Genomic DNA, 14,846 nt, shown 5'->3' on the forward strand with positions numbered 1-14,846 from the left:
TTATGAACTGTGGGAGACAAAGTTTTTGGGCCATCTGCGGTTGCAGAAATTGAAGGACACAATTTTGAACGGGCCCGCTGCGGATGCAGATGCAGATGCATTGGCTGAGGATGCAGCAAAGAATTCTGAAGCATATGCTGAACTGATCCAATTCCTCGATGACAAAAGTTTGTCCCTGGTCATGCGAGAGGCTGCAGATGACGGGCGTGGAGCACTCAAGATCTTGCGGGACTATTATGCTGGAAAGGGTAAGCCCCGCATTGTGAGTCTCTACACAGAATTGACTTCCCTGCAAAAGCTGAGTGGTGAGAGTGTAACTGACTATGTTATACGTGCCGAGACCTCAATCACAGCACTGAGGAATGCTGGAGAAGTATTGAGTGATGGACTATTAGTTGCAATGGTTTTGAAGGGGCTGCCAGAATCATTCAAGCCTTTTTCCATTTTTGTCACTCAAAGGGATGAGACTCTCTCTTTTGCGGATTTTAAGACAAAATTGCGGAGTTATGAGAGCACTGAAGGTATGCGCACAGCTGTGGCTGAAGACAATGTCATGGGGGTCCGGGTGCATCCAAGGAAGGCTAGTGCCCCGGCAGGCGTAAGGGTGCGGAGCACTGAGAGCGGGGACATTGAGTGTTTCCGTTGTGGCCAGAGAGGACACCAGGCAAGACAGTGTCAGCGTGATCAGCAGTGGTACAGCCAGGGCCAGCGTATCACATGGCGAGGAGGACGGAAACAGCAGCGGCAGGACAACGCACATGGGGTGTACGAGGAGACAGACAACACCTTTGCCTTCAAGTTGGTGACCAATGATTGTCAGCCAGGGAGCGGTGTCACCAGAAAGGGGTTGATGGTGGACACCGGTGCGACATCGCATATCATCACCGACCTGGCCAGGTTCAAGAGCTTTGACGACCGATTCCAGGCCGAGACGCACTGCGTGGAACTGGCCGATGGCACAAGGTGCAAGGGGGTTGCGGAGCGCAGAGGAGAAGCAGAGGTGTGTCTGGTCGACAGCAGGGGGCGGCACCTCAGTGCCACACTGAAGCATGCGCTGTACATCCCCTCCTATCCCCAAGACATCTTCTCCGTGAGAGCTGCAACTTCTGGAGGGGCAACAATGATCTTCAAGGAGGGTGAAGACGTCCTGCAGTATAAAGACGGTACACGTTTTCTTATTCATGAGCATAACAGGCTGTTCTATTTGCCTACTGTGCCAGTGAACAATGACTGTGATGATCAATGTATGAGTTGCCATGATATTCAGAAGTGGCATGAGATTTTGGGACACTGCAATTTTAATGATGTTCAGAAGTTAGAGAATGTTGTGGATGGTATGTCAATCAAGGGTAAAGTACCCACGTCTATGCAATGTGATGTGTGTGTCCAAGGTAAATTCACTCAGAGTAGGAACAGAAAGCCTGATGTGAGAGCCAAGTCAGCTCTAGAGTTGATACACACCGACTTGGCAGGCCCCATTGACCCAAAGTCCAGAGAAGGGTATAGGTACGCACTTTCTTTTACTGATGACCATTCAAGTGCAGTGTTTGTGTACTTTCTGAAGCACAAAAGTGACACAGTGGACACCACAGAGAGGTTCTTAGCTGACACAGCCCCATATGGGAATGTTACATGTATCAGGTCTGATAATGGTGCTGAGTTTACTGGACAGGGTTATCAAGTACTACTTCGCAGGAACAGAATCAGACATGAGACATCAGCACCATACTCACCACACCAGAATGGTACTGCTGAGCGCAACTGGAGAACTCTTTTTGATATGGCTAGATGTATGCTCTTAGAAAGTCAGTTACCCCAGGAGCTATGGCCGTATGCAGTCCAGACAGCAGCAGTGGTGAGGAATAGATGTTTCAACAACCGCACCAAACAAACACCTTACTTTATGCTGACAGGAAGGAAACCTAATATGTCCAGGATGCAGAAGTTTGGTACTGTGTGTTATACCTATAGACAGGACAGGAAGAAGCTAGACTCAAGGTCTGACAAAGGCATTTTCGTTGGGTATGATAAGAACAGCCCAGCCTATATGGTCTACTATCCTGACAGTAGAAAGGTGATGAAACACAGACTGGTGAGGTTTATGTCCAATATTGAGGGACAGGAGACTGATGACGTGTCTGACGATGATGACGTTGGTGTGCAGGATAGCACAACCAGACCTGACCCTGACAAACCCAAGCAGTGCGACATTCCAGAGACTATGCTAGGTCCAAGCCAGATAAGTCTACAGTCAACTGAGGTCAAGCCAGAATCGTATTCTCCAGATACCCTGAGTAGAGAGAGGAGATACCCTGGTAGAGAGAGAAGGAGGCCAGATTTGTATGGGGTGGAGAGTGATCAGGTGCAGATCAGCATTGATTATTGCTATAAGATGGTTTCCAATGTACCTCAGACTTTCAGAGAAGCTGTGACTTCATCTGACTCAAGAGAGTGGGTAGATGCAATGGATGAGGAGATGAAATCACTGAGGGATAACACCACATTTACTTTGACCACCCTACCTGATGGCAAGAAAGCAGTGGGGGGTAGATGGGTGTATGCTATCAAAACCAATGCTGATGGATCTGACAAGTATAAGGCCCGCTATGTCGCCAAGGGGTATAGTCAGGAGATGGGTGTAGATTATGGAGAAACTTTTTCTCCTACTGCCAACCTTACCAGTGTGAGAGTGTTAATGCAGAAAGCTGCTCAGGAGAATTTGATCCTCCATCAGATGGATGTTAAAACTGCCTACCTACATGCACCGATTGATTATGAAATTTACATGGAACAGCCAGAGGGGTATGATGTAAAATCTCAGACAAATGAGAAAATGGTGTGTAAACTGGAGAAATCATTGTATGGGCTAAAGCAATCAGGTCGAAACTGGAACAAAATGTTACATGACTATCTGTGTGAAAACATCTTTGTACAAAACCCAGCTGACCATTGTGTTTACAAGAGAGAAACAGAACATGAGAAAGTGATAATATTGATATGGGTTGATGACTTGGTTATTGCTGCCAGTGATGAGAGAGCTTTAAAAACTGTCAAAGAGATGCTTACTGGGAAATTCCAGATGAAAGATTTGGGAAGACTGAAGAATTTTCTAGGTATCACTTTTGACCAGTGTGATGGGGGTGTGACTGTGTCACAGCAGAGTTATGTTGGTAAACTGCTGGAAAGGTTTGACATGCAAGATTGTAAACCCAGGTCAACACCTTGTGAACCAAAGTTGAATTACACTGATGGTGATGAAAAGCTGAGTGACCCCAGGAAATATAGAGAGGCAGTGGGTAGCCTAATCTACCTAACCTCATGCACTAGACCTGACCTAAGTTATGTTGTTAGCAAACTGTCCCAGTATTTCAGTGAGCCAACAGAAGAGCAGTGGACAACTGTAAAGCATGTACTGAAATATCTGAAAGGTACACATGACAAGATGCTCTGTTACAGGAAATGTGATGAAGGGTTAAGGTTGGTGACTTACAGTGATGCAGATTGGGCAGGTGATGTAAATGACCGACGTAGTACATCTGGTTATTGTGTTAGCCTATGTAAGAATGGTCCTCTGATTTCTTGGAAGACCAAAAAGCAGCCAACTGTAGCATTATCAACATGTGAGGCTGAGTACATGGCATTGGCTGCCACTATACAAGAGTGTTTGTACTTGACACAATTGCTTGAACATCAGTATGGTGTACCAATGATCTATGAAGACAACCAAGGTACAATTGCATTGGCAAAGAATCCTGTTAGCAGACAGAGATGTAAGCATATTGATATTAAATACCATTTTGTGAGATCAACTGTAAACAATGGTGAAGTGTTTTTGGAGTATTGCCCAACAGATCTGATGGTTGCTGACCTAATGACTAAACCAGCTACAAAAGTGAAGTTACTTACCTTTTCCACGTTTTTGTTTGGGTTATAGCCAAGCCAAGATGTAATGCAGTTGGTTTCCATGATGTTTCTTTGTTTTTGTTTTTGTTTGTAAATTATTGTGAATAATGTGTGAGCAAGTGGGGGTGTTAATTGATTGATTGGTAAATGAGTATGCTCCCAATTATTGTGGATTCCTCTCAGGTGTGTTTGTCATGTGACCATGCCATGTGATGTTTCTATTTAAGCTGCACCTGTACCAATAAACAATTGATTGTGTGTTCTCACTGCAACCTGTGTGAAGCATGTTTATTGTCTTTCGCCGGTATCTAGTCAAGCTCTGTTTAACAATATCACAGGTTTCCATCTCTTTCAAATTACAGTAGTTATGGCATGAATGTGTTGAGGTATGGAAATACGTAGTCTGTCAGCAGACAGGAAGCTGGGACCATTGTATCATTGTATATACATGTAATACATTTAGACCACTTAACTTAGTGATTGCTATCAGGATGTGAAGAGACTTTCAACCAGCATAACAGAAAATGTTTCTGGAACAAGGGATGTGTGGGGACAAGATGCCATTTATTTCATATATTCATCTTTTTCATGCTATTTTGATTTAGGGATATAGGGAAGTTGAGTTTTACTGTATTTTCTTAACTTTTTTCCCAGTAATGTAGAGATTTTGGCCTTGTCCTCTCCTGAAGTTGCTTGTTGAAAAATAAAACCTTAAAAAAAGATTCCTATTGACTGATGATCATAATATTTTTCCCTGCTTACTTCTTGACAATTTGCTGTCTTCACTTGGAATTCATTATGCTTCTTTCATTCTTGCAGCACATTTTATTAGCATTTTTTTTTATCAAATATTTGTTTGTTTCTTCTGAGTTCAGTGCAAAAATATCCAAAGTGTGGAATAAAATCATTGAATATTGTTTCTGCTGCCGTTTTCCAGATGTGTTCTTGGTTGCATATGCTTGAGCACACCTAGTAAAGTGGTCAATGACAACCAGTATGTATTGTTACAGTCCTGACTAGCTTCTGTTTCCTCATTTGTGTTTTCCTGTTGCCTAGGGGCATTTGTCTTGTTTTTGTGTGTGCTCTCTTTGTGTGTTTGCAGGGTAGAGTCAAGCTGTGGTTGATGTGGGTGGTGAAAAAAGTTCCTTCTTTCCCAGTGTGGTTGTCGATTGAGGCCTTTCCAACATCAGGAGCTTTCATGAGTATTCATTGGTTGTTTAGTCTCTTTTTTTTTTTCTCTCTTTCTTTCTTTTTCTGTTTGTTGTGTTAAGTGTCCTTTTATGTTTATCTCTGTCTTATCACTAGTGATGTGACATTTGAACCGAGGTGTCGAAAAAATGGGCGTTCCAGATGAAGCCGCGATTCGAGGCTTGTGTTGTTAATGTGAAAATCACGTGACTAATGACTTTGCTTTTTGTGACCTCTTCCTTTTTCCTGGTAATGGAGCCAGCAAAAAAGAGGGAATCCTCCCCTGTCTGGGCTCAACAGAAGCATCAGTGTCCTCATTTATACCTGCTGGCAGGTTTTTTATTTGTATGAATTCTTAATTTTATGTAGTTAGTGTGTGGACGCGTAGTGATATGGAAGCTATAGTTATCAAGTCCAATTCTGGGGGGTGGGGGTCAGCTCACAAGTCTGATATTTTCTTGCAATTGTGAGAAAGTCAATTTCTGACTTTATAACTCGCAATTGCACGTATTTAACTCGCAATAGCAAGAACAAAAGTCAGAATTGTGAGATAAATAGTCACAATTACCTTTTTTTTTCCTCTCTTTTTTTCTACAGCATCTACCAGCAGGTGGGACAAAGTTTTTATTTTTTATTTTTTTTATCTGGACTTTATCTGGATATGTATTTTACTTTATATCCTACTCATGTTACTTGTCTTTACCTTGTTTAATTTTTAAAATAATTAAAATAATAAACTCAACATGGTCTGCAAATTCTTTAAAATAATAATATAGGCTACTGCCACAAAAGTATATAAAGGTTACAAACGGAAGACTGCGAAAAGCCTTTTTGCATTTGCACTTAAGAAAACAGCAGGTCATTCGTGAGGCGATCAAGTTTCAGCCTATACTGCAGCATCCGCACCCTGCTATGAATTATAATCGGCATTCGTTATTTCAAGGGGAGAGTGGTGAAAATGAAGATTCTCTTTCATTTGATCTGGGTGATCTTGATTTTACTCGACCACGGTAAGATTAAGGTTTGTTATAATCTATTTTCTGATGTTGCATCGATTTCTCTGACTGCATTGGCGCTGTAGTGATGGCAGGATTGATTAAATCAGTAGTGTCACTCACTTTGGCGTGAAATGGGCGCATGCCATCATACTGTCCGTAAATGTTGGTATTCTTTTGCATCGGTGCACAATCTGATTAATTCGCTTTGGACAAAAGCTTCTGCCGAATTAATAAAATGTAATGTAGCCTCAACACGTTGGTAAGACAAAACAAAACAATAATAACGACACTGTATTATCCGTATCTTAATGAAACGGGGTGATCTGAAGAAGGCTATTTTAACCGAATAGGGGAGCGCGGGGCACAACGTAACGCGGAGCTAGTTGTACTTGTAACGCACTTGTTTTAAATACTTCCACACATGCTAGGATGTCCACACATGGTGCATTTACTACTTGCCATATCAACACTATATAAAGAAAAAATTGCGCCAATTTTTTTTTTTTTTTGGAAGATATCCATAGACATTTATTAAACCATAGCAAAAGTAAATGTCTTGCTTAAGTTAATTTTTCATCTCTATTTTTTGTGTTTATTTAAAATTAGACAAATATGATATTATTTTAATCTCCAATATGTTATTTAACAGTTGAGATTTTTAAATAACAGTTGAAAGACTGTTATTTAACAGTCTTTAATGCTTCGCTAACTAGCACAAGACACTAGCAGGGTTTAAATCCCAGTTGTGCAGGCGGGGGCATGTTGTCACACTGCGTTACAATGTGCCCCTGTTAGAAATATGCTATTATATTCTATACTTTTATTAATTTTATTGAGAAAACGTGAGAAAAAGGTGAATAAAGACTGAGAGTCAATGTTCAGAAATTACTAATTATTTATTTGTTTTGAACTATGTTGTATAGCTGTGTTTTCCTGTGTTCGTAGTCAAAACTCAAAAAATTGTTAATATTTAAATATTAAAAATTGCCATTATTTTATATGAAAAAGTTTTTTAATTGTATTTTATTTAGAAAATATTTTAGTTTGTCTTGTATATATTTTTTTTATTAGATCAGATAACATTTTAAGCTGTTATATGTCATGTTACAATGTGCCCCTCACATGTTACAATGTACCCCACCTATGGGGCATGTTGTCACATTTCACTTCCATTCTTTCGGGGTATATCCAGAAAAAAAGTATATACTAATAAAACAAAACCAGATAATTGTACTATGTGGGAAATTAATGTGGGAAAAAATAAATACTCTGAATCATAAATAGATTTACACAAACTGAGAAAGTCAAAAAGCGCTACGTTGTGCCCCGCTCTCCCCTAATCTATAATATTTATTATGAGTCTATACATTTTTATTATATACAGTGCTATGCATAAGTTTAGGCACCCATGCTAAAGTTGACTAAAAAGAGGAATAAAAAATCATCTTTTGGAAATTGAACTTAATGCCTTAATTTAAAAAATTAGGAAAAATCCAACCTTTAAGGACACCAATTTTCTTTGTGAATGAATAATGTATCGTAAATAAATAAATGTTCTTCCTTAAAATACATGGTGCATAAGTTTGGACACCCCTATGTTAAATTCCCATAGAGGCAGGCAGATTTTTATTTTTAAGTATTTTTTTTTTATTATTTTTTTAGGATACTATGCATCCTGATAAAGTTCCCTTGGCCTTTGGAATTAAAATAGCCCCACATCATCACATAGCCTTCACCATACCTAGAGATTGGCATGGTTTTATTTCAGTTCAGTTAGCCTAATAGCTAGTTTGATTTGCATTGAGAGCAAAAAGCGAGTTCTGTGATGGTTGTTCTTGAGTCCCTTGTTTTAGATAAACTGAACATTGCTCAGCAAAATCCTCCAGGGACTCAAACACAACTATTAAAAGCTTCGAACATTCACTGATACTCCAGAAAGAAACATGATGCATTAAGAGCCGGGGGTGTAAACCTTTGAACAGGATGAAGATGTCAACATTTTTCTTATTTTGTTTAAATATCTTTTTATTTTATTTAGTCCTGCAGAAGATAGATACATGTCTCCCAGAAGACAAATTAAGTAGAAAATACCTCTTCACATCAAAACGTTTACACCCCCGGCTCTTTATGCATCATGTTTCCATCTGTTTTTTATAAATCAAGCTTTTTTTTTCTTCTTTTTTTTTTGTCGACTATTGTGAACATATTTTTATATAAAATATCTTATTCAGGACAGTATTGAATAAAAAAATAACATGAATTTTGTATGATCCCTCTTATTTTGTTAAAATAGTGAACATTTTGCACATTCTGCAAAGAGTGTGTAAACTCTTGAGCACGACTGTACAAGAAGATATTCTTCTGCTGTTTGTTTGCATTTGTTACATTATGAATACAGACATATGTTTATAATTAAAATCTATATGATCTGTAGAAAAACATTTTCACAGCACTATTGTATTTTTTTGTTTGGCTTATGTTTTTCTCAAGGTTCATCTGGTGTTAATACAGATAAAGTGTCAGTGTCAGTGATGGAGGGAGATTCAGTCACTCTAAACACTGGTGTTCAAACAAACCAACAAGAAGAGATTAAATGGTATTTTAATGACACTCGAATAGCTGTAATCAGTGGAGATCTCAGTTTTATCTGTACAGATGTTCAGTGTAATGAAGATACTGAGAGATTCAGAGACAGACTGAAGCTGGATCATCAGACTGGATCTCTGACCATCATGAACATCAGAAACACAGACTCTGGAGAATATAAACTGCAGATCTTCGGCAGCTACAGTGAAAAGATCTTCAATATTACTGTTGAAGGTGAGTCATTTAAAAACGTTTAAATGCAGATTATATATTTTTAAAGCACATTGTTAATGTGTGTTAACCGGCACAGACCAAAATGTTTCTTTTAAGAGCGAAAGTCAAGAAAAGGCTTATGCAAAGTCATGTTCACAGTTCTGTCATGTTGTGTAGTTTGTATTTGTTTTCAGCAAAAGATCCTCCAGCATCTGTTGGTTTGTGTTTTAGGTGTTTCTGCTGCTGAACGAGATGAAGTGAAGAGAAACGAGGGAGAAACCGTCACTTTTGATCCTGCTGTAGCAAGAAAACCAAATGATGTGATGACGTGGTATTTTAATGACACTCTAATCGCTGAAATCACTGGAGATCCAAATAAAACCTGTACAGATGTTCAGTGTGAAGATAGTGATGAGAGATTCAGAGACAGACTGAAGCTGGATCATCAGACTGGATCTCTGACCATCATGAACATAACAAACACAGACTCTGGAGAATATAAACTACTGATCATCATCATCAACAGCAGCTTCAGCATCACTAGAGTGAAGAGATTCAATCTTACTGTCATTGGTGAGTGTATAATATAATTAAATCATTCAATGCATTTTCCTTTGAGGAATTCAAAAAACAGTTCAATATTTTTAAATCAACTCAGTAAATGTTGAGTTGACTTTTTTTGAGCTTCGGCTCAATAACATTTTGACTAATGTTATTAACTTGATAACTTGAAAAAATGCATAATATTAGTTTTCCAGTGAACGCTGCTGTTTCCTGTTGATACTCAACATAGAAGGGTCTAAAGTAGAAAAATAGTAAGTACTGGATGGATTATCATTCACAATAATGTCTGTTTCTCTGTAGATGTTCCAGGTTCAGGTTTATCTTCAGGTTCAGGTCTGTCTTCAGGAGCTGTAGCAGGAATAGTTGTTGGTATTCTGCTGGTGTTTGCAGGAGTAACTGCTGGTGTTGTGATTTACTGTCGTCACCGCATGAGCCATGCACCAGCAGCACAGAGTGTAAGTATTACATACAGCTGATTTAACAAGATATATGAGATTTACTGTGCAAAATGTTTTGCTGTACAGAAGCAGATATTCACTGGTTAAACAGTCAAAACAATCAAAAACACCAATAACTCCCAAATAAACATTTAGTATATTTTGTGTTTGTGTAACTTAAACATCAATCCTTCTCATCACTGAAACTGTCACGTTTTGGGTTTCGTTTCTTGTTCTTATCATTGTCATGTTTCTGTGTCTTGTTAATGTGATTCCCTGTTTGTCATGTGATCCTGCGTCTTGGTCAGTTCTTATCGTTGCACTGTTGTGGTTGTTCCGTTCCCGAGTCTTGTTCCTGTTCCTAAGTCTGAGTTTGTATTTGTGAAGTTTTGAGTTTATTTAATAAAAGACTGCTGCACTTGGATCCTGCTTCCCCCTCTGCTTTAACCAAACGTAACAGTAACCTTCTGTGAATCTGTGTTTTCTTACAGGAGAGTGATGCTGACAATAACCCACCACCTGATCCCAATGACATTCAGGAGGGTGATGCTGATAACCCACCACATGATCCCAATGACATTCCTTTGGAGGACATGGAACATCCTTAAATCAGACTCAGGCCAAGGCTCCCAATAAAACAATGGACACTGAAGAGAATCAGGAAATGATGGAGAGACGAGGATCAGCTGAAACTCTAGTAATTGCATCACGATTCCAAGATTTCAGCAGTCGGCACCAATACCAGTAAAAATTTCACCAGAAATATTTTTCGCTAAATATGTGTTCTATATTACATATTTATTATATTTTTACTTATATCATTAAATAAAGATGTTATTATAAAAATAATTCTTGAGAAAAATTAACGTCTATAATCTTTATCCAAATGAGTCAATATTAAATCAAATCACCAGAATTGAATTGTATTGAAATAGTGAAATACGTCAAGCAATAATAATAATAATAATAATAATAATAATAATAATAATAATAATAATAATAATAAACGTAGCTTACCAGAAATTGTACCATGTAAACATTTTAACATGTTGTCACTAAATCTAATAAAATTCAGTTTAGTTACTAAAATAAAACAAGCTAAACTCAAAAGTTGTCAGCTATGGATTCAGACAGGAACAGTGAGTGATTATCTTGTTATTTTTATTATAAGCTCTAATGCACTGAACTGGTTTGACAATCAATCATAATGTCCTGCATGTGTACATCCTCACTGTTACTGACTGCATTTCCAGAAATACCTCACAGTCTCAGAGGACTTAAGTGCTCTGCACTGCTGATACTGAAGCTGTGTTTACTGGTGTTGTTGCTGTTACTGGAAAAGTATGATATCAATATTGTGCTGGTGTTTAGTTTAAACATTAACACTAACCCTTAGTCATCCTCCTTCATCAGAAAACACTGCTTGACCAACTGTGAATAGCATGGCTTTGTATATGTCCAGCATCTGCACCAGAACCAAATCCTGCCTTGATTATCTTGCTGCAGCTTATTCATATTCATTATTTATTTTAAAGTTGGTGCATTAGAGTATTTATGAAAATACTTGGTGTGATGTTGTCAGGAGGAGTGTTAAAGCACAAATTTCACACAAATGTGTGTATAAAAAATGCCATTTTTATAGCAATTAAATCATAGTGTGTCTTCGTACGTTTGGTAGATGTATCTTTATCTTCATTGTTAAAATATGCAAAAATTAGTCACAATGAAATGGTCAAATTCAGATATTTTATGAGGTGCTGATTAGTTCTTTCATGTTATTTGTCGGCATGTGAGGAGGAAGGTGAAGAGATATGTTATTTGTCTATATTTTTTTAATCTTGTGTCTCATTCAGTTTTGGTCATGAATCATATTCAGTTGTGTTTGTCAAGCATCTCGTGTCTCTCTCAGTTCTATTGTGTTCAGCTGGGGTTTATGAGTGTGAATGTTTTTTTAACTCATGGCATTATTGTATTTTGCTGATATGTAGAATATTATCACTGTTTGATGGAAATGATTTGGCCAGTGTATCAGCTGTAGCTGACTTTGGCTCTTTCTTTTGGCAATACTCTTGTTATTTTATTCATTTTTTTGGATGGTGGATGGTGTCTTTTGTATGGTGCTCATTTTAAAAATGTAAATGGGCTCAATAGAGACTCATTTATTTTATGTGTAAAACCAAATAAATGCTAAACTCCTCAAGTCTGTACCTCTGATATGACCATCATTTAATAAGTGGACACTAATGCTTTAGTTTTCTAACACTAAAGGTTTTTTAGTAAGAATATCTTACTCTTTCTGTTTTCCTTAACTTTCCATCAGCCAAGGGGAAAAAGTGCCTGAAAACCCACAATGATTTTTTCATTTCTGAAACAAAATATTTGTGTGTTTATGTGCTAAATATTATTAAAAACATATGATTCACTCATAACGGGTGGAATTTATGTCTCCAAAATATTTTTGCATGTTGTCAGAAATAATCGTGGACTAAGATAACATTGATCATCAGTTATAAATTATTTCACTTCCACCAACAGTTATAGTGATTGTTACTACAGTAAAACTGGTATTTATTATTTTGGTCACTGGGAGCCTACTGAGATGAGGAGTATGGAGATGTTAAAGCCTCTTGCACTTCAAGAGAGAATCTGTTAGGATAATGAAAGAGACCAGACAAAAGACATACACGAGTGCACCTGAGCAATATGAAGAGAGACCCACAAAATATAGGCTACATAATTTGATGTTATTGTTATTGATGTTAGCCAGAAAGCTTGCTAGTTAGTCTTAGCCTCTTATAGAGCAAGGTTGCCAAGATACATTAACAGTAGGCTCAAGGCTAGCAAACAGTAACATTACTTTAGGTATTCGAGCGCTATGTTGAATAACATGGTCTTACTTCCTTTGAATTTGCAATATATTTGTGTTGTTTTAATTCCACTTCACTATATTTACAACGTCATCTATTCGCTGTTAGATCAGTTCGATTAGGCTACACAAGCTAGATTCACTGGAAACATAGCATACTGAGGACATATGCTGGTTATAGCCGTGTAAATGCAACAAGAAGAGCAAAAACATGTTGCACACTACTTTGAAACCGCAGTGCGCAAGCTTAGAATAAACTGATTGTGTGTCATGATCTATCATTATGCAATGTTTAGTGTTCAACTATTACGTTTATTTTTCATTGATAAACTTTGTTTTCGTAAACATAGGCCTATTTTAATCTAAAGTTGTAAAAGAATGTTAATTGGCATACATAATTTTGCTCAGTAGGCTAAGTGTAGTGGCGCACACTGGTCACAAGAGGGCGCACTTGATACGTTCGGCTGCATTTTAATGAAGCTGTCATATGGCCTATTTTTCCCTCCCATCTCATATTGTTTTTCCATAAACATGTCCCGTTCAGAGGCTGCGTAATAACATTTTTTTTTAAAAAAAAAAGCAGTGATAAAATATCTTCTAAATTTTCATAGGTTCCCTCTGGGTTGAATGACTTTCTTCAGGTCAGATGTGGCCAAAACTGTGAAATGGACAGGAGTGGGTCCGATAAATGCATGTCAAACCATATTTCATATTATTGTGGGAAAATCAAATATTAAATATTAAATAAAAACATAAAATTGTGTTATTTGAGTCGTAATCGTGCAGTACACAGAACATGAGAATGACAGATATTGCACTGATTTAATAAAACTGAAAAATATTTTTTCATCTGTTAAAGGAGCCTTCAAAAAAAAAAAAAAAAAAAAGAAAAAGATAATACACATTTTATTCTGTAAGCCGTGTTTAACTCTTTCAAATAAGCATCAGCAGGTTCTTGAGCGTTTCGGCTCCCGTCACTGAGAGGAAAGAGGAGGGACTGAGTCTCATCTTGTGCTTCATTCAGTTTGTCTCAGAGGAATCTTAATAATGTGTCCCACTGCGTCACCAGACCAAAATCCCACTGCACTACTGGCTTTCATTCACACTTGCTTTTAAACAGTCGGTCAAATCAAGCGAGAGGTCACGTTTAACTGACCGTCTGAATGCCTTGTGAGATGGAATAAAAGCAGGCCTTGCTTGAGCGTCCAGATTGAAGCGTTACAGTACCGGCAGATGTTATAATTAATCATCTCTGACTTCTCTGATCTCTCCATTCTTCACGTGAGAGGGAGAAATGTATTCAGCATTTCTTATACTGGTCTGATTCTTCTGAGTTCAGTGCAAAAGTATCCAAAGTGTGGAGTAAAATCATTGAATATTGTTTCTGCTGCCGTTTCCCAGATGTGTTCTTGGTTGCATATGCTTGAGCACACCTGGTAAAGTGGTCAATGACAACCAGTATGTATTGTTACAGTCCTGACTAGCTTCTGTTTCCTCATTTGTGTTTTCCTGTTGCCTAGGGGCATTTGTCTTGTTTTTGTGTGTGCTCTCTTTGTGTGTTTGCAGAGTAGAGTCAAGCTGTGATTGATGTGGGTGAAGAAAAAAGTTCCTTCTTTCCCAGTGTTGTCGATTGAGGCTTTTCCAACACCAGGAGCTTTCATGAGTATTCATTGGTTATTTAGTCTTTTGTGTGTTTTTTTCTTTCTTTCTTGTTCTGTTTGTTGTGTTCTAGTGTTCTTTTATGTTTATCTGTGTCTTATCACTATATTTAATTACACACCATAAGACTATATGACTCTGAGCTCTGTGCATCTTTTTTATTAACTGAACTCTCATACAAGACATGGCATGGCACAGGCATGATATATCAAAATATGATCATCAGTCCAACACATAAGTCAACTTAATCAAACACAAGAGTGTGTCAAACCAAATCCACCACACTGTTTCCATGTTGCTTGCTTAATTTATGCATTACCTCAATAAAATCTACTTTTTGGTTAATTTAATTTACGTGTGGCCTCCCTGCTTGTGATACCCTGAGTCAGGTGGTTTGTAAAGGTACTCAAAGTCATCTTTATTCCTCACCAA

At 37.9% G+C, this 14,846-nt stretch overlaps 1 protein-coding gene across 1 annotated transcript; it reads left to right on the forward strand.

Annotated features, from left to right (window-relative positions):
• Positions 1–8,821: 8,821 nt before the first annotated feature.
• On the forward strand, positions 8,822–10,642 carry LOC307169638 (uncharacterized protein; the record flags this gene model as incomplete). Its single annotated transcript, XM_079890367.1, has 4 exons — positions 8,822–8,909; positions 9,120–9,461; positions 9,753–9,907; positions 10,381–10,642. The coding sequence occupies 4 exons, from the start codon at positions 8,822–8,824 to the stop codon at positions 10,495–10,497; spliced, it is 702 nt and encodes a 233-aa protein (XP_079746493.1). The 3' UTR covers positions 10,498–10,642.
• Between the last annotated feature and the right edge of the window lie 4,204 nt (positions 10,643–14,846).

Source organism: Squalius cephalus (genome assembly GCF_949319135.1).
Source record: "Squalius cephalus genome assembly, chromosome: 13".
Taxonomy (NCBI): domain Eukaryota; kingdom Metazoa; phylum Chordata; class Actinopteri; order Cypriniformes; family Leuciscidae; genus Squalius; species Squalius cephalus.